The 20,212-nt window shown below is 39.3% G+C and overlaps 1 protein-coding gene across 4 annotated transcripts in view; it reads right to left on the bottom strand.

The window, feature by feature from the left end:
- Positions 1 to 1,362: 1,362 nt before the first annotated feature.
- ARID4B (AT-rich interaction domain 4B) overlaps positions 1,363 to 20,212 on the bottom strand; it is a 153,955-nt gene continuing 135,105 nt past the window's right edge. For 2 of the 4 annotated variants that reach the window (XM_011287214.4, XM_019814300.3), the window contains 5 exons: positions 15,831 to 17,045; positions 12,357 to 12,470; positions 9,880 to 10,095; positions 8,156 to 8,302; positions 1,363 to 3,122 (listed from right to left, as the gene is read on the bottom strand). In XM_011287214.4, the coding sequence (XP_011285516.1) occupies positions 2,995 to 3,122; positions 8,156 to 8,302; positions 9,880 to 10,095; positions 12,357 to 12,470; positions 15,831 to 17,045 (1,820 nt within the window). In that variant the 3' untranslated portion in view covers positions 1,363 to 2,994. Of the gene's footprint in view, positions 3,123 to 8,155; positions 8,303 to 9,879; positions 10,096 to 11,532; positions 11,689 to 12,350; positions 12,471 to 15,320; positions 15,435 to 15,830; positions 17,046 to 20,212 lie in introns of those variants that run through there. The other 2 variants (XR_002147011.3, XM_023240382.2) reach the window with 2 other exon arrangements.

Below are 20,212 nucleotides of genomic sequence, written 5' to 3'. Positions count from 1 at the left end.
TACAGACAAAAATACTTTGGAAAATACGTTAGTGGTCTTCCGTATTCTGCTTCGGCTTCCCCAATCTCCCTACACTTAAGAAAATTAACAAGACCTGACCCTCAGGTTATTTCAGGAGAAAAAAAATGGTTTTGGAGAACACTATAAGAAACATCTATCTTAATTTTTCCATCCATTGTAACTAGGTTGATAAACTATAGTTTAGGTAACCAGAGGAGAATTTAAGTCAAATTCTGGTAATACCATGAATTCTCACAAAAGGCAGGAAGGCAGAGAGGCCCAAGAGTATAAACCTCAATTCCAACAAAATTTGGAATCACTGTTTCTATAACACACAAAGTACGTGATATTAGTTCCTTGAAAAACAGGGTTTCATGATCAGGTAAGAGTGAAAACAGTAGGTAAAGGAAGTCAGCCAGGGGTCTCTTCATAGGCCTTCTAGGTTTTTAATATGCCAACACCGAATCTCTGCGAAGAAAAAATGCTATCTATAGCATATATATTTGGCAATGAATTCCCAAAGCATTTCCCAGAACTGGTATTCTAAGACTTCATTTTGGGAAGCACCGTCCTACAACAGTTTAAAAATCATCCATTAAACAAATTTCTGTAACAGTAAATACAGGGTCATCCCAAAGGTGCTTTAAAACTATACATTTGAGCTTTTTAGGCCTTAAAAATTATTCTTAAGAAAGGATTGCCTCTAGGTGGAAAGTTCATTTAAATGGGGCATAAAAATCTAAATACTGATCTTTTTTAACGTGGAAAAAAGCAGATGCATATTAAATCACCAGAGACCTTTTAAAAAAGATCTAAATCCAAGTACCATCCTAGACCAAATGAATACAACTCTGGGGGGCCTAGAGGTGGGGGGATGGGAGGATGGCCTCCACTGCCCACCCCCCCCACCCCCCGCCCAACACCAACAGGGCACAGGAGTACTGATCACTGTTTTAACAATGTCCAGATGATTCCAATGTGCAGTGGGGCAGAGTGCACTAAAAGTAAAAGTCCAATGAAATTGTAACACAGAAAAAAGAAAAAAAAAAGCTGCTGGTAATGGTTCCACAGGTTAAAGAAAATAAAAATTTTTTCTTTAGACAAACCTCCAAGTGATGAATGAATATTCATGCTCAGACTCAAGCAAAATAGTCTATAGTGTATATACAAAGATATAAAAATGCCTAATAAATCCTGAATCTCGTTAATGGACTTTAAATTCTTATAGGTATAATATTCCCTTTTTTTGGTATGTCAATTAACCCCTTCTGGATAATACAGGCTGGAGATGTATGTTCCAGTCAATCATCACATACAGAAATGAACTAAAATTACTTAATCTTTTAGAAACAAAATCAAGGATTCACAAACTATGGCATTTTATTTCAGAGCCTTTGCTTACATTTGTACAATATATTACATAATTCTTCATTGTTTGCAGATCCTAATATATACTTTATAGCTTTTATTCTATAAGCTTTTTCTTCAACGTTTTGCTGTCAACAAATCTTTACAGTCCTGTACAAATTTGAATAACTTGAAACCATTTTCAACAAAATTAGTTACTGTAAGCACACACTACAAGACTGAAAATGCTTTTCTTAGAAAAGTTGAATGTAAAGGATTCTGACACGTTAGCATCTACAACAAAACGCTTCGAAATTCTCACATGTCGTATTGCCAGAAAACAAATAAAACATGCCAGCCCCATCCAAAAAAAGTACACAGAACTACAATTAAAACGGTAAAACAGTCTGTACAGTAAAGTACTGTGTATTAACAGTGCCAGGTATTAAATAGCTTGAATGAACACATCCGCAATATACAAATGTCTTACAAAGGTGTAGAATTAAATACAAGTGCCAAACAGAACAGAGATTGGAATCATACAACATAAAGTCAATACAAGTGAAAACAAGTTTGCGTTCATTTTGGATTTTATACAAGGCATTTAATTTTATAGGCCTACCACCCCGATTAGCTATTTATACTTAAAATAACAACCATCCTTCTGAGACAGTTCATATCAACAACCTGGAACCATACTAATACAGTTTACTTGTTCCTGAAGTCCTCTTGTTGTAGCTCATAATAAAATAAGCAATACAAATGAATTATCTGTATTTAAGGAAAAAGAAACATTTACAAGAAAACACAAAAATATAACTGTTATAATTCATTATGAATAAATATACACTTTGAACTGGCTAAGTACAATCTTTATACATTGTTTAAGATTTAATACAGTTTATTAGCCATTTTCTTTTTTCACACAATGTATTATATCAAAATTAAAAAAAAATACTGATTTATAGAAAAATGGCAAAGTACAGTAGTTCCATTCCAATTTGAAGGGGCATGAAAAGCCACTGCAAGACCTTTTAGCCTAATTCAAACCTGTAAACATGTTCAGTCTTTTTTTAAAGAGAATCTTTAATATTTGGTTACCAGGATTGATGTCTAATATCCTGTTAACTGCAGGTTTGGAATTTATTACATGTGCTTGACTTATACAATTAAAGCCACCCTAAGGTGACTTGCTTTAAAAAACAATTAGCTCGTACAAATGAAAATAGGTTCGTATTTTTTCATAAATAAATGGAAAAATATCAAATGTTCCAGCTTTAACAAAATACAAGGGAATACATATACAGTAAGTTATCTTGACATGTTCCGGCCCACCTAACAATTATGCTTACTGTATTGTCTCTACAGGCAGTGAAAAGCCTCCATTTGCCACAGTGGAAGGCCTTCAAGTTACCAGACACACAATTCCCAGACAAGTTGGAAACAATTATTGCTTGAGGAAAAGCAGTTCATTGTACTTTTTCTTCATAAAAAAAGTGCACTTAAGTGCCAAGTCAGCTTGTCAAGAAACAATTTTTAAATATAAAATAGTGCTTGTCTGATTTTTTTTTGTGCCACTGTGCAGTATAAAAAAAGACGTGGCCCTCAACAGCCATTAAGTGCAAAGTGCTTTAGCAAGTCCTGCTGTCACCTGCACTCAACTGACATTCCATTTTGTGATGCGCTGGACATTGACGGTTCAGCTAACGTTAACATAACAGCAGCTGTTATGGAACTGGATGAAGGGGAAGAGGAGGATGAGGACGTAGCAGCACCTGAAGAAAGGGGAAACCAAACCAAAGGCTTAATAAACGTACATACGACAACAGAGAGAAAGAAAACACCAGCCCCGTAAGCTAAAAGCCTGTCGTATTCTCTGAAATCACTCAAGCCTGCAAGAGCAGCCCGGAGGTCACAATGCCATGATGTAAAGAAAGGAAAAACTAGTGTATCTCAAGTAGCTCTAGACAGTCCTGAAATACAGAGTTAAGGAAAAGGGACAGATCAGGGAACGCCGCTCCCACACAGATCATATTAGGAAAAAAACAATTGTGCACCCAGTCTATTAAGACATGGAAATAAAACCAAGAATCGACTTTGCAACAGTGAGACAAACATCAAAAAGAACTTTGAATCCAATAAGAAAAAGTGGTAATCCACCCAAAAATCTTTTCCTTCCTCCTAGTTCCTGCATCTTTCTGTGTTTAGAGTTTCTTACAAATTTAAAGGGTGATGAGAGCGATTCTTAGTGTTGGCACAAAAGGGTCCACAGCTTGACTACTGCTTTTTCCTGCACTTCGCATACAAAGCAAATGACACATCCGTTAGTTTCTTCAGGGAAATTCTCTCATTGTTATAAATCAATATTTTTTAAAGTTTATTTTTGAGAGAGAGAGAGAGAGCGAGTGAGCCCATGGAAGCACAGTGGGGAGGGGCAGAGAGAGCGAGAGTGAGACAGAATCAGAAGCAGGCTCCAGGCTCCAAGCTGTCAGCACAGAGCCCGATGTGGGACTCAATCTCACAAACCGTGTGAGATCATGACCTAAGCTGAAGTCAGATGCTCAGCCAACTGAACTACCCAGGTGCCCCTATAAATCAATATTTGAAAAACAAAATGTTTTAAGGAATACATGCACAAGGTAAAAGAAATTCCTTCCGTACAGGAATATAAGGTGGAAAAGCAAATCTCTGCCTCATGAAAACCCTCCTAAGTCCTCCAAATTTCACTTCCCTGTTGTTACCAGTTGCTTCAGTCTTCAAAACTCTAGTAGAGGTGCTGGCAAATTACTGTCCCAAGGCCAAATCTGGCCCACCTGTTGTTTGTTTGGCATAAAAAAGGTGATTTTATTAAAAGCACTGGGACAGGCGCATGGGCAGAAAGAGCTCCCTCACCTGTTTCTGATAAGAAAAATTTATTGGAAGGGTGCCTGGCTGGCTCAGTTGTCAGAGTGTGTGGCTCTTGATCTCGGGGTTGACACTACAGGTCCCACATTGGGTGCAGAAATTACTTAAATAAACTATATATATATAAAATTTATTGAAACACAGCCACGCCCATTTGTTTACCTCCTGCCTATGGTAGATTTTCCACCTACAATGGCAGGGTCAAATGTTCCAAGGAGGCCCCTTGGCCCACAAAGGCCAAAATATTTATTAACTGTCTCTACAGAAAATGTTCCAATCCCTGTTCTAGAGGAATGTCCTCTCCAGCCTCTAGAGATAGGATATGCAAATTTAACATGTGTAGCTATAACTTTACTTTGAAAATATAAGTAGAAGCACCATAGTATAGTGTTTTTGATTATTAGACTTTTGATTAATAGACTTTTGATTATTTTATTTATTTATTTATTTATTTATTTTTATTTATTTTTTTTTTTATTTTTAATATGAAATTTACTGTCAAAGAGACAGAGCATGCAGGCAGGGGAGGCGCAGAGAGAGAGGGAGACACAGAATCCAAAGCAGGCCGAGGCTCTGAGCTGTTAGCACAGTCTGATGCAGGGCTTGAACTCGAAAACCATGAGATCATGACCTGAGCCAAAGTCAGACACTTAAGTGACTGAGCCACCCAGCCACCCCTCTTGATTATTTTTTTTAACACTTAACAACTTACCTTAGGAGACTGTTCCATATTGGTACATATATAGATCTACCTCTTTTTCTTTTCAAAGTTGAATAGGATTCCATTATATTTATGAACTTTAACTTATTTAATTCTAGTGTCTTCCTGTTGCTAACAACAATATAATAAATATTTTGAGCGTTACAAATAAAAATTTAAATGTCTACTTCTTTTTATTCCATGCAATGTATCACTTGATAATACAATTTAAATAATTTCTATCTGTTATTATAAATATTACAATGACAAACTTCTTTATCATCACATATTTCTCTTTGGGACCTATTCTTAGAACCGGAATTAGCTAGTTCTCCAAATACATAGTCAAACTGTTTTCCATAATAATTGTGCCAATGCTTCCAGCAATGCATAAAATATAAATTTCACCATATTTTCCTAGCACTGGTTTCAATTATACTTTTTTTTTTTTTTTTTTTTTTTTTTTTGGCTAGGAATAGTACCCTATTTGATTTGCATTTCTTTGAACAGCTGAGATAGTCATTTTCCACTGATATTTTAAATAGTATTTAGGAACTGACTTTTACTGCTAACTCCCCAGGGAAGGCATCCATTTATAAGAATCACTTGCTACAGAGAATCTATGGTGACCACACATACAAACACTGTTTCAGAGGAGATGTTTCTGGGTAGACATCTTACTACATGAAAACACTCTAACAAGGCTTAGGCGATGGAAGAATAAGGAGCGCTGGCACAAGAATTTAAATAGTATGCTTATAGTTGATTTTTAATTATTTTTAAATGGTTATGTATCAGGGGAGGGGCGCCTAGGCGGCTGCTTAGTCGATTAAGCATCGGACTCTTGATTTCAGCTCAGGTTATGATCTCATGGTTCGCAGGATCGAGCCCCGCACTGGGCTCTGTGCTGATAGTGTGGAGCCTACATGGGAATCGCTTTCCCTCTCTCTCTCTGCCCCTCCCCTGCTTGTGTGTGCATTCTCTCTCAAGATAAACTTTAAAAAAAATGGTTACCTATCAAATAAAACCCTGATCCCCTTCCTTTGACAGAATGCTTCTGTATATACTTTCTATATATTAACATTTAATTTCTTTTCGAATCACTCCACGACCCAGACTTTCAGTCTCTCCACAAATTAAAAAGCCTAGACAAAGGTGGAGAGGTATAGGACTTATCACAACAGCAGAAAAGGGAACGAAGAACATTCTTCTGGAGAAAAAGAAAATGAAAATCAAAATGCTTTGATTTTCATCAGAGAATGGGAGCAGTGGAAACAGAGGACGGTCGGGGAGGCATAATCATAAGCTTGCAATGACTTTGTCCCCCCACCCCCGCCCCTAGGGTCCCCTTTCTCTGTTCCCTTCATAGCAAACGTGAGATTTTTCCTAGAGTCACCATCTCTACTTCCTTGCCTCCCCCTCTCTTCTGAATCAGCTTTAGACCAGCTTCTGCACCTCCACAGCTCACAGTACATGCTCTCAAAAAGGCCACCGATGATTCCAGCACGGCCCAGCCACTGACCGCTTTGCTGGCCTTTCAGCAGCATTTGGCACAGATGACCACTGGCCTCCTCAACTCTTGGCCACCTTCATGGGTTTTCTTCATTCAAGGCTACTCTTCACGTCTTGCTAATCTTCTCCCTCTCAGCCCTACTTGTAAAAGCTGGCTTGCCCCAGCTCTCCTTCTTTTGTACCCACATTTGTCTTCTAGGTGATCTACTCAAGTATTGGGGCTTAACAAACCGCTTACAGTTAACTACTGTATTATGGCCAGGCAATGACTTAAAAATTTGCTCTCTAGTCCTGCCTTCCCGCTGAGCTACACGCTTATGTACCCCACTGTCTACCTGGCATCCCACTTGGATGCCTACTAGGCATTTCAAAAAGTAACATGGAGAAAACAAAACGTCTGATCCTGTGTTCCTCAACCCACAATGTTACCTTTTCTAGGTCCTCCTCGGTTTCCAAAGTCAGCACCATGTAGCCATTTGTTCCTGCTGGAAACCTACAAATCATCTCAATTCCTCTTTGCTCCACCCACACCATATCCATCAGCAAGTGCTAAGAACACGGACTGCTCTCCATCTTCCCTGCAAGTACCCCAGTCAAGGCACTGTCGCCCGCTCCCCAAAGCCACTGCGATGGGCTTCCTAATCGACAGACACTGCTTCCTTCTACCCCTGCCTCTCTAGAGTCTGCTTTCTACACAGCAGGTGATCTTTAAGTACTATGAATAGACCATGTCATTTCCTTGTTTAAAACTTTGAAACAGCTCTCTGTCTCACTTAGAATAAAATCTCCACCCCTCATCCTTGCCTATAAGGCCCCACAGGAGTCGGCCTCTGCCTACCTAGCTGATGTTTGCACTGCTTTCACCACAATGATTTTCTTCCTGCTTCCGAAAGGCACCAAATGTATTCCGTCATAGCAGATGTTCTCACCCTGGGGTGATTTTGCCCCCTAGAAGATACCTGAAAAATGTCTTGAGACATTTTTGGTTGTCACAACTGTAGGTTGCTGCTGGCATCCAGTGGGTAGAGGCCAGCGATGCTGCTAAGCATCGTGCGGTGCACAGACCTCTCCCCGCCCCCCCTGCCCTGCCCCCACCCCCACCCCATCAGCAAAGACTTACCCGGCCCCAAAATGTCAAAAGTTCCAATACTGTTTTCTCTGCCCAGGACTCTTTTATGGACTGAGCACCGTGTCTCCCCAAATTTCTATGTTGAAGCCCTAACTTCCAACGTGACAGTATTTGGAGACAAGCAATACGTTTCCTGTTGTTTAAGACCCCAGTCGTGGTACTTCGTTATGGCAGCCCTGGCAGACTGAGAGAACTCTTTTCCCCCAGATTTAACTTCTCTCGCTTCCTCTGGTCATTCAGGTCTCAATGAACATGTCCTGATCATTTGTAACCTAACACAACCCATCCAATCTCTGCCTTAACATTACTCTCTTCACAGTGCTGTTCACTATCTGAAATCTTATTTGTTTTGTTTTTTAAAGCAGACTATAAACTCCATGAAAGTGAACATTGTGACCTGTGACTTGAGATCATTTTTTCTTTAAATTCTTCCCCATTTTATAGATGAGGAAAATAAGGCAGAGCGATTAAAGAACTTGCCCGAAGACCCAGACATAAACTCACATGAATCTAACTGTAGGGTCATAAACTGCTCGTTTAAGTAAAGGAAGGTTAACACTTACTTTCTCTCTCTTTCTTCTTTAAACGCTTTCTCCTCCTATCAATGGAAGCTACTTCAGATTTTAATGACAGATAATGTTTTCTGATTTCCTGAAGTTTCTCTTGAAGAATTGTGATGCGTTCAGCACTTGTCATATTTTCCAAGTCCGCTGCGAATTTAAAACTTTCATCAGTATGTATTTTTAAACAAAATTTTACCATATAAAAGAAAGCATGTAGTATGGTTGTAGAAAAATGTCAAGACAGATAAACTAAAACCAAGGCTTGTGAACATTTGTTTCCCTGAGATTTTTTTTTTCTAGCTAGAACATGAGAAACTATGCCTACATAAGGGCGCCTGGCTGGCTCAGTTAGTGGAGCACGTGAGTCTTGATCTCATGGTTGTAGGCTCTAGCCCCACACTGGGTTTAGAGATTACTTAAAAATAAAATCTTTAGGGGTGTCAGGGCGGTTCAGTGGGCTAAGCCTCTGACTCTTGATTTCAGCTCAGGTTATGATCCCAGAGTCATGGATCAGCCCCGAGTCAGGGTCCATGCTGAGTGTGGAACCTGCTTAAGATATTCATTCATTCTCTTTCATTCTCTCTCCCTTTCTCTTCCCTCCCTCACTCCCTCTCCCCTACATGCATGCTGTCTCTCTCCCTCTCTCAAAAATGTAAATAAATAAAATAGGGGCGCCTGAGTGGCTCAGTCGGTTAAGTGTCCAACTTTGGCTCAGGTCATGATCTCAGTTTGTGGGTTCAAGCCCCACGTTGGGCTCTGTGCTAACAGCTCAGAGTCTGGAGCCCACTTAGGAGTCTGTGTCTCCCTCTCTCTCTGCCCCTCCCCCACTTGTACTCTGTCTCTCTCTCAAAAATAAATAAACATGAAATACACACATACGTACATACATACATACATAAAATAATCTTTTTAAAAAAGGTATGCCTACATATGCCTGGTACAGAATACATGCATGGTATGTGTTGAATGTATGTGTGTGTAGAATTAAAAACCTTATAACCTAAACATGCATGCTAAAAATTCCTCATTCATATACAGTATCACCACAATGTATCACTAAAACTTATACTTGGAAAGACACCAAAATGTTAAAATTGAATATATTTTTGAATGTCAGGACTGTGGATACATTTTTCTCTTTTGGCCTCTTTTTGTTCTTTCTTTAGATTTTTATGAGTATGTGTAATGTGTGGTTGGTTTTTTTTTTTTTTTTTTTTTTTTTGAGTGTATATAACTTTTAAGTTGTAGGAAAATTTTTAAAAGCTCTAAAGAGCAGTTTTCAATTTCCTAAGACTATCTCCGTGTGTGAGAAACGCTGGGATAATCTTTTTCGAAAAGTGTTTATTACGGAGATTTCTCATATAAACAAAAGTATAGAGAATATAGAATAATGGAGTCCCATATACCACCACCCAGCTTCAGTGATTAGCAATTATGGCAAATCTTGTCTTATTTATACCCCATCTACTCCCACCCCCAAGACTAGATTGTTTTAAAGCAAATTTCTAATATCATATCATAAATATCTACTCAATATTGGTATCTGCCTGAATTGCCTTAAAATTTTTCTGTTAGCAATTTGTTTATTCAAATCAAGATCCAAATATGCTCTCGACACTACAACTGGTCATGATGTCTCAAGTTTGGTTACAGCCTCTTTTTCAGAGGGATTAGCCTCAAAATTACTAGGCTGAAGCTTCTTCCTCTTACTAGCTGTCACTTACACATCTGAAAACTCCATTTGTAAACTTTGGGTAGTCGATTACTGGGTTCCTTGAGATCAGGATCCTTGTCACCATTCTTTCCACATTTTCCCGGGGACTGTGTCCTGGCCGGAGATTTGGTACTGTGAGACTTCATTCCAGTAGAAACCGATTTGACTGACTGAGTCTTCGTTACACTTTCCCCAGCAGAAAGTTCTTCACTATCACTACTGTTTGCTGAAATAAAAGTAGAAAGAAAAGCGTGAGTAGACAGAAAAGTAACAAAAAATTTGTCACAGACTTTAGTGAAAAATTAATTTAAAAATTAACTGCATGAATTTATTACTCAAATAAATACCTTGCTTTATAGACCCTGCCTAGAAACCTGGAAAATTGTCATGTATAAATACAGTAGCATCTCAGTTTAGGAAAACAAAACCAAAACCAAAAAATGCTTCTTACCTGAATTGCCAATATTTTTTTTAAAAAAACATTCAAACTAATCTTCCGTTATACCTGGTAGACTATCAAATGTATCATAATTATAGATTTGAATGGCTTTTTATTCTATTAGATTACTATATATAAAATAGAATACAGCATCTTTTTAAGTGACTCATTGTAGCAACTTAATTTTCACATTTTGGGTTGTATACAGAACAGGTACATGTAACACTTTTTCTACTCCTCTGGCCACAAGCAAACAATGAAAGATAATCATGAAATTCCTTAAAAAAACTTCTTTGGGAATGAACTCTAAACTTTGATGTGTACAATGATTTTTTTTCCTTAAGTAACTCCTACGTCGTAGCTTGTGGACTAAAATAAACCATCAGTTATACTCTGGTAAATATATTCACTATGAAGATTTCACAAATCTGCAAAATAATTATGTTACAACTGCCTTTGCTGATTAAAGCCTCAGTACTGGAACAGAAAGGCTTAACCTTAACTGTTTAACCATGTGAATGAGTAGATGATGGGATTGATATTTCCATGGATTACCTTTCTGGATACAAAGTATTATCTTAGATTCCATGAGTTAGTTCAACTTTACTAAATTTTTCTCAGAGAATGGCTTCCTCATTCTGATTTATCAAGCCTTAAGCCCAATAATTAAAATGGGAGAATATAATTAACTGTTACTGCTGCAGAACAGTGTTTGAATACAATTATATATACCCACTATACCGCTAAATTATAGGAATACATTAACTGACTCGTTGAAGAGGAGCCCTCCTAGGACCTGTCATTAAATGGTAAAGTCTTGAAGACAAAAACATCACTGTGTAGTAACACTTTAAATATGCTGTTGGTTATTCCAAATAATTGGTGATCAATTTGGCATGAATTTATTGATTCTTTATCTACTAACAGCTACCCCAAAAAAGGCATAGTCGGGCTTTCAAAGCCTGACAAGTATTCTAGATAGGAAAGGTAGACAGCAACTCCTCCCACTGTGGTGTCTTGAGAATGAAGAAACTCCACCACTCCTTTACACACATCTCGAAAGGATCCCCCCCAAACCCCCCACTGCTGCTCTGGAAGCCCTGGCAACTGCTAGCTAAGCCACCCAAGGCTTGGCCCCGCTCTGATGCAGTGGTCTGCCTCAGCCCGGCTTTCACGGCCTTGCTGAGCACAGCCGCCCGGGGCCCCGAGGGACGCCATATTCACCGCCTGGAAGTCATATGGGCTCAGCAGAACCTCGGGGAGCTGGCCGCATAACCCTTTTCTGCACTGAAGTGCAGCCAAGCCGGCCGATAGCAAAGGTCAGGCAGTGGAGGTGGCAGGAGTCTCCTGGAAGAGCAGCAGGAGGTCAGTGTGGGGCACCTGAAAAAAAATTCTTTACATATTTTCTGCTTCTCACTTTGTCTACAAAAGAGAGATTAAATGTGCAGCTCTCAGGAGAAATACAGTATATAAATTCCTGCTGGTCAACAAACAGAGCCATTACTAAAGTTAAATCTTTAGTACTGCTTCTAGCTGCTCTTGGGACACAGAGTTTGGGGTACGAACGACAAAAGTAATAGACTGGACTTGTTGGAGGTACAGCTCTAAAGCTACCTTGATTGTTCTCTTCCAGTCTGATTTTGCCTTGAAGAATTACAAAGCAATCAATTTCACTGTAATAAAAATAATATATAATTGAAGCATTTTCAATTATATGTGATACATACAATGGCAATTGGAAAAACTGTGGGACATAAAACTAACAAAGATGTTGAGTTTACATTACACTGGCTATTATTTTCAAAAGGATTACCTGGTCATTCATCAGCAATCAATACCACTGCTGAATAACACCAGACTGCTTAATCCTAGAATTTACCTAGGATCAGAAGACTTCTGTGTGATTCTTTTGACAGTAGAGACAAAAATCAAAATATTTAACTATCCCATATCCTGAATATCCCTTTCTTAATGGGGGGGGTGGGGGGGGAGGGGAAACATATCCGCCATTATTTTTATACATAAATAATTAGAGGTTTCACACTTACTGCCTTTTCCCTTTTTTTTGTTGTTTACCACTGCTGCTTTATGGCTTCGCTTCTGCTTTTTTGATGAACTTCCTCCTCCCTGAGATTCTTTCCCTCTTTTCTGACCTGTACAGGCTACGATGGAAAAGAAATGATTCAGTAACACAAAATAAAATCAAGCTTTCCTAGGTATAAATTAATCTCACATTTTAGAAGCATAGAACAATTCTCAAACTATGCATGTTCTTTATGAGCTTTACAAATTATCACAGAATTACTATAATTTTTAGAACAAATTTTCATTAATTGAATTATTACACATAATAAAAGAGTTTTAAAAAAGCAAATAAAGTATGCACTTCCTTCTTAGAAAAATCAGATACAAACTAAAAATAGTTCTCAATACAGAACTGGGAGTTTATGAGTCTAGTAACTCCAAAAACAGGTAAATGATGAAAATAAAAACTGAAATTTGCGAAAATTCAATAGAACCAAAATATTAAGATTTAATTACAGATGAAAACATTAATGATATAGCTTACAATGATATTAACAACTTTAAAATATCATCATATTAATGGGATAAATTTTAGTAGTAATTCACACTTAGCTGTTTTACCAATTTATTTATTTTAACAGTAACTTCAGTGGCAGGGCACCGGTTAACACATATACCATTTATAAATCCAGCATAATAATCCTACGTAACGTTTCACCTTCTTGGTAGGAAATTATCCTGAAACTTCATAAATGTCTTCCTTTTCTTCAAGGACTAGCCCACATCCTACATCTTCACTAAGACTTTCCATGACCTGCCAGGCTTCATGGCTTGACAACTACTCCAAACTATAGTTTCAGTACATTTTTCTCTATACTATTAACTTGGTCCACAGCATCTACTGTGTTTCTATGTATTTCTAATTATATATATATCGTCTACCAGACTATCTTTTCCGGAGATTAATAAAGTCCTGTTTCTACTCAGTACAATGAAATACTATACTGTATACTACTATAGTATTAAAATACTATAATGACATGATACAGATGTGATAAAAATTATGTCATGCTACAAAAAATATTTCTTAGTCCTGTTACCAACGATAATATCAGTCGAGTATATAAGACATGGCTTCCTTGGTCAAAAACGGAATAGGCCATTGACTGTTTTGTTTGCAACTTCTAGACTGTTTTTTAATTACATCTTAGCAATAACTTCTTCTAAAGCTATTTTAATATAACAACTTAAATAAAACACAAAGAAGGTGATGAAGATAATGACTATATTGAAGCACAGAATCTTAAAAATAATTGTCAGAGTTCTCCCTAAAAGAGTTTTAATTCTGAAGCTTTCAGCTGCAAGAAATAAAGAGTAATGGAAGCCACTGGATATAAGTAAGTAAATGTGTAAGCCAACTGGAGGGAAATCCTAAATCTAAATTGTAAAATTTACATTTTTACTTCTGACGCAATGTGAATTCTCTGGTATCAGTAGACAAATTTCTTAAAATAAGGCCATATGAAATAAATGCTTAAGAATTTTTCTTTTTAAAAAAGATTTTTTTTTTAACATTTATTCGTTTTTGAGAGACATAGAGACAGAGAGCGAGCATGAGCGGGAGAGGTGCACAGAGAGAGGGAGACACAGAATCTGAAACAGGCTCCAGGCTCTGAGCTGTCAGCACAGAGCCTGACATGGGGCTCGAACCCACGAACTGCGAGATCATGACCTGAGCCGAAGTCGGATGCTCAACCGGCTGAGCCACCCAGGTGCCCCAAGAATTTATTTCTAAAGAGAGAACAATTCTCTCTTTGCTCTGGTATAGCGGATGGTCTCTGTTACCCTAAATTTGGGAGTACTTCTTCTAAAGTTTCTTTTTGTTTTTAATTTATTTTGAGAGAGAGAGAGAGAGAGAGAGAGAGAGAGAGAAAGAGAGAGAGAGAGAGAGAGAGAGAGAGAGAGAGAGAGAGAATATCCCATGACTCACGAACCATGAGATCATGACCTGAGCCAAGACTAAGAGTTGGACGCTTAACCGACTGAGCCACCCAGGCGCCCCAGGAGTATTTCTTAAGTTGCATTCTTTTCAACCTAGTCAAGATTAAGATTCAAAAGGGCAATGCTAACCGGCTTCTATCAGAAGCTACTGCATCTCTTTTTTATGGCACACATACTGTAGCTGTATGTGTGAATGTGAAAAACCAAAGAAGATCCCAATTGAACTGCAATTACATCTTTTACTTAATATTTATTTTTCATTTTTATTTTTTTTTAATTTATTTATTTTTTTTGAGACAGAGAGAGACAGAGCATGAATGGGGGAGGGTCAGAGAGACAGGGAGACACAGAATCAGAAGCAGGCTCCAGGCTCCGAACCATCAGCCCAGAGCCCGACGCGGGGCTCGAGCTCACGGACCGCGAGATCGTGACCTGAGCTGAAGTCGGACGCTTAACCGACTGAGCCACCCAGGTACCCCAATATTTATTTTTTAAAAAGAAATGTTTTAAGTCAAGATTTGTGTGACAATGTTCCATCAATTATATCTCACTAAAGCTGGAAAAAGAAAAGAAGGAAAAGAAAAATTGTGTGAGAAAATCAGGAATTAACTCACCTGATCTGTATCACATACATCTCTTTAAGCTTAGCTAAAAATCTCAAACTAGCATAATAAAAACCGGTATGTTACATAAAGTACACATCCTATCTTTACAGCGAAAAAGTAGGTTTCAAAGCCAACTGTCGGCGTATATTCTATTCATCTAAAGACGCCTGAGTGAAGTGGCCTGTAAGAAGAATGAAGACACAAGAACAGCTATGGCAAAATCAAAGGGCACCGATACTTTTCAAAGTACTAATTTGGGTTTCCACTTTTAACAACTTCACGGAAAATCAAGAAAGTATTACTGGAGGGCAACATACACATTGCTCCTTCGATCTGGAAGCTATGCATCTAAGAAAGCATCAAATTCCTTTACAAACTCACACAAGTTAGTCAGGCTTGAAAATCAGTTTGACACGGTTGTCTGAGGAAAGCAGTGCCTGGACAGTTGGTTGCTCCAAACCCCTACATACAGTATTTGGTTAAGGGTGGAGGGGTCTGTCAACAAATCAAAATGTTTGTGAGAAAACACACATCGGTTACAATTGCGAAAACAACGTTACAGATATATATTGAAGCTGCTCATGCCACATAGTCAACCAGCGTATAAGGAATCTTCAAAAAGGTGTGGATTTGGGCCTGGGTGCGTGCCCCGCACGTGCTCTGGTCCCCTGGGGATGTCACGGACAGCTCACGCACGGGACGGTAAGTCCCCCCCAAGCTTTTCAGCGCATTCGCTATCCATTACTCAAAGCACCCTTCCAATTTCCATTTTTACCGCGTTCACGCAAGGACTTCACTTCTGCGCCTCGTGCTCTAACGAGCGCTACCGTGAAGCCCTTGGAAACGTCAGAAGGTTCTACACTACGCCAACGGACACGGCTCGGCCCTCACCTCTGTCGGGGTGCTCTGGTTCCGGCTGATTGCTGCCGCTGGAGCTCACGCTGGCGTCAAAGCCTGCCGGCGAGCTGGTCCCTTCCGACTGGAGGTCCTGCAGCTCCCCCGCGACACTGTCCACCTCAATTGTGCTATCGGTCTCACTCTTGATACTGCGAACCTCTTCTTGGTTCGGGGCCAGTGGCTCCGACACGGTCACCGAAGACTGCTGCCGACCGGCTTCCGTTACAGTGACCGAGGAAGGCGACTCGGGGGTGGTAGGGGGGGTGTTGAGCACGGAGTTGCTGCCGCTGCTGGGAAATTCCGCTTTTTTGTCAGTGACCTCCGCCGGCTTCTCCTCGGCGGGCTTACTGTCGGCGCCGGCCGGCGGCGGTGTTTCCAGCTCGGCGCTGGGGGGGCAGCCCTCCTCCTCGGCCACCGGCTGCAACGAGCCCTCTGCGGACGCCTCCTCGGGGGCGGGATGGGGCGGGGAGGCTGCCGCCTCAGTGTCCGAGTCTGAAAAGAGCTCCTTCAGAGTCTTCTTCGGCCACTGTCCCTGAATGCTCGACCACACGTCTTTCCGATCTTTAGCTCTGCTGTTCTGAAGTCTCTCATCAGAGTTATTTAAAAGTTTTATCCTTTTTTCTGCCACTTCTGAAAATCCTGAATAGAAACCGGTTGTCCGTAGAGATTTTCGCTTTTCCTCCAAACCGTTGTATTTCTTCGTTGGCGTCAGCTTTGTTTTTGATTTTTCGTCCTCCTCTTCATCCGAAGAGCTGTTGCTGCTGTTCTCTATGCAAAGTGATTCTTTGCTCTTGGCCTTCTCTTCCTTTTTGCCCGGCGATCCAGTTTTCAAACACTCCTCTGTAGTGCAATACCTTCTTTTACCACGTTTGACTTGAGGCTTTGAAGACTTCTCTGCACTGTCCTTCTTACCGTCTTTTCTCTTTTTTGTGATTTCATCGTCTTCTTCATAATCCGTATCTTCAGATAATGCTTCCATATCTTTTCTTAATCTTTCTGGAGATTTTGACACCGCTTTGGAGATCACCGAATCTGCATGGACTTTGTTGTCTTCTAGCAAAGATGAACTGTTCTGTTCCTCTTTTGCAATAAGATCGTTTCTGGTATGGGTCAAATGATCGATCTTCGATTCCTCTTTGCCACTGTGGTCTCTGTCTTGAGCACCTGTCTCATCCTCCTGCTCACTGTCTTCAGCAGAACTTTCAGAGGCTAGAAAAGAAGAAACACCGGTGAGTATGATAAGGACACCAGCAGTGTCTTCCCTGTGCATGGCCCTCTCTCTATATATTAGTCCCTATGTTTACAGTCCTCTTGGATTGCTAGGTTTCATCGTTATTTTGCAGGTGACAAAACTAAGCTTTGGAGATTTAAGACACTCACACAACGATGGTAATTTTTTTTTAAGGTAGGCTTCATGCCCAGCATGAGTTGGAACTCATGACCCTGAGATCGAGACGTTAGCTGAGATCAAGAGTCTGATGCTTAACTGACTGAGGCACCCAGGTGTCCCATGATGGTAGTGTTGTGTATTGTGACCGTGGTTGTAGTTACACCACCATATATTTTTGCCAAAACACATCAAATGGTAAGCGTAAAAGTTGTGAATTTTATTGTTTGTAGGTTATACCTCAATAAAGCGGATTATGAAAAAGAAACTCCTCCAAATTTATGAGTAGAAAATAACTGCAGTCAGGATGTAATCCCGGGTTATTCTAACTTCAAAGTCTGTATATGAAATTGGAAGCTTCATTTTCAGTGTAGCAATGATTAGGCAAAGATTTGTGAACAATGAATTTCCAAATTGTTTTTTGTCTTTTTTTTTTTTTTTTTTTTTTATAAAAGAGAGAGGGAGCATGAGCGGGGGAGAGGGGCAGACGGAAAGAGAATCTCAAGCAGGCTCCATGCCCAGCACAGAGCCCAAGGCGGGGCTCGATCCTATGACCCTGAGATCGGGACCTAAGCCGAAATCAAGAGTTGAATGTTTGACTGAGCCACCCAGGTGCCCTGTTTTCTACAATGTTTTGAAGAGTAGACCCAATTAACTTAAGTAACTGATACATTACATAAAAATATTCACAGAATTTATTTCTTGAAAGTACATTTTAGTAAATGGATTCAACTAAGTATAAAAAGTAATTGCTTTTATCCTGATTTTAATAAAACATTTACTGAGAAACTGCTACATGCCAGATACTTTGGTACGCTTTGCATAGACTGTCTGACTCAGTCTCACAAAAACCCTATGAGGGGTATATTATTATTAACCCCATTTTATAGTTTAGGAGACTAGGATTTAGAGAGGTTAAACCACTCCAAAGAGCTAGTAAAAAAGTAGAGAAGAAACAGAAACCTAAGTCATTTGGCTCCTGAATTTATAATTGTGACCACAACACCACCTATGTTCTTTAGCTAAGTTTGCTACAAGTAAAAAAGAACAGACACAATTAAGGTAGTTAAAAACATTTAAACGTTTCAATGTGTTTCTGTACAACTGAACTGTTTTAATTATCAAAGCACTGCATATATGACTAAAAACAAATGGAAACTCAGTAGAAAACCAACAGCTCTTTTTCTTCCTTCCCAAGCCTCCAAAGTCTCAAAACCATGTTTTCTGATAGTATATAATTAAGAGATGTGCTCGCTTAGGAAGTTTAGCCTGCGATGAGCCATGGGTATTGTATTAATACTCCTATCTCCTGCCATACTTTCCATATATAGTTATCTTCAGTTAATTATTTAAAAAAAAAATTTTTAATGTTTTTATTTTTGAGACAGAGAGAGGCAGAGCATGAGCAGGGGAGGGGCAGAGAGAGAGGGAGACACAGAATCCAAAGCAGCCTCCAGGCTCTGAACTGTGAGCAGAGCCCGACGTGGGGCTCAAACTCACAGACTGTGAGATCATGACCTGAGCCAAATTAATTAAATATACATATATTTATATGTGTGTGTACATATATATACATATAATATATATACATACATATAATACATATAATATTATATATATAATATATAATATATATAACATAATATATATACATATGTATATATATGTGTATATATGTGTATATATGTATGTATAATATAAATAACATAATTAAATATACTGTTTATAATATACATAAATGTGGTTCACTACAGAAAGAAGCACCACACTTGACAAACTTCCTTCCTCATAGAGCCATTTCTCCAAGCTTCTGAAAGTCCTTCCTTTGGCGGTACATCTTCCTTTTCTAAGGCTTTTTCACATTTATTTCAGTTGCTCCATGCAGGCAAGCACTCCATCCAGCTCCCTTATTCAGCGAATCTCTCTATCCTGAAGACCTACTTTCTACTCCATTTAGTCTGGTGGCTCTCTGGGTCTGCTCTAACAGCTATCATCTTAGTAATTCCCTTCATTACTTTCTTTTTTGCTTTTTTATATTTATTTATTCTGAGAGAGAGGGAGAGAGCGCGAGCATGCACACGGGAGGGGGAGGGGGGGGAGAGAGGGAGAGAGAGAGAGAGAGAGAGAGAGAGAGAGAGAGAGAGAGAGAGAATATGAATGAATGAATCCCAAGCAGGCTCTGCACTGTCAGCACAGAGCCTGAGGCTGCACTCTGTCCCACGAACCCTGAGATCATGACCTGAGACGAAATCAAGAGACAGACACTTAACTGACTGAACCACCCAGGCCCCCCCCACCTTCACTGCTTTCTCTTAACTGAGACCCACAGGTATGTGAATTGCCCATCTTCCTCCTTCTTGGTTTAGTCCCAGATTGTCTTGGAGCACATCATCTAGTACTTTCCTTAAAAAGGCACAAGGAGGTAAATATTCTTTGTCCTTACGTGTCCAAATACATCTTTACTCTGAAATTTCATCGTTTTATCGATAGTTTAACCAGGTACAGAATTCTAAGTTGAAAATTATTTTCCTTCAAAAATTTGAAGGTACTGCCCCTTGCCTTATAGTTTAAAAACACTACTTTCATTTATCTCCTCAACCATAGTGGTGGTTTTTTATTCCTGGTATTTTTAATTTCATAATAACGTACTGTGGCATGGTTCTTTATTCACGAATTTATCAGGTACCGGGTAGGCTCGTTCAATTTAAAGATTCGTGTCTGTCAGTTCTGGAGATTTTTCTTCTTTTAGTTACCTGTTTATTCCTCTGTCCACCTGAGGACTATTCTAGGATGATCTTAGTGATTGGTATGTATATGGCAGACTGGGGAGGAGAACCCACCACCACATATACAGCATTCTCTAAGACAGATAGAACTGCCACACTCTATATAATACAGCACGGAGTGATGAGGTACAAATCAAAAAATAAATAACATAGTCGTGAGACAGTTCATAAGAAAACTAGGGTTTCGCTTTTTCAAAATCCAA

Source organism: Felis catus, chromosome D2 (genome assembly GCF_018350175.1).
Source record: "Felis catus isolate Fca126 chromosome D2, F.catus_Fca126_mat1.0, whole genome shotgun sequence".
Classification (NCBI taxonomy): Eukaryota; Metazoa; Chordata; class Mammalia; order Carnivora; family Felidae; genus Felis; species Felis catus.
Note: the sequence above shows the minus strand (reverse complement) of the source record. Positions and strands in the feature narration are given on the sequence as shown.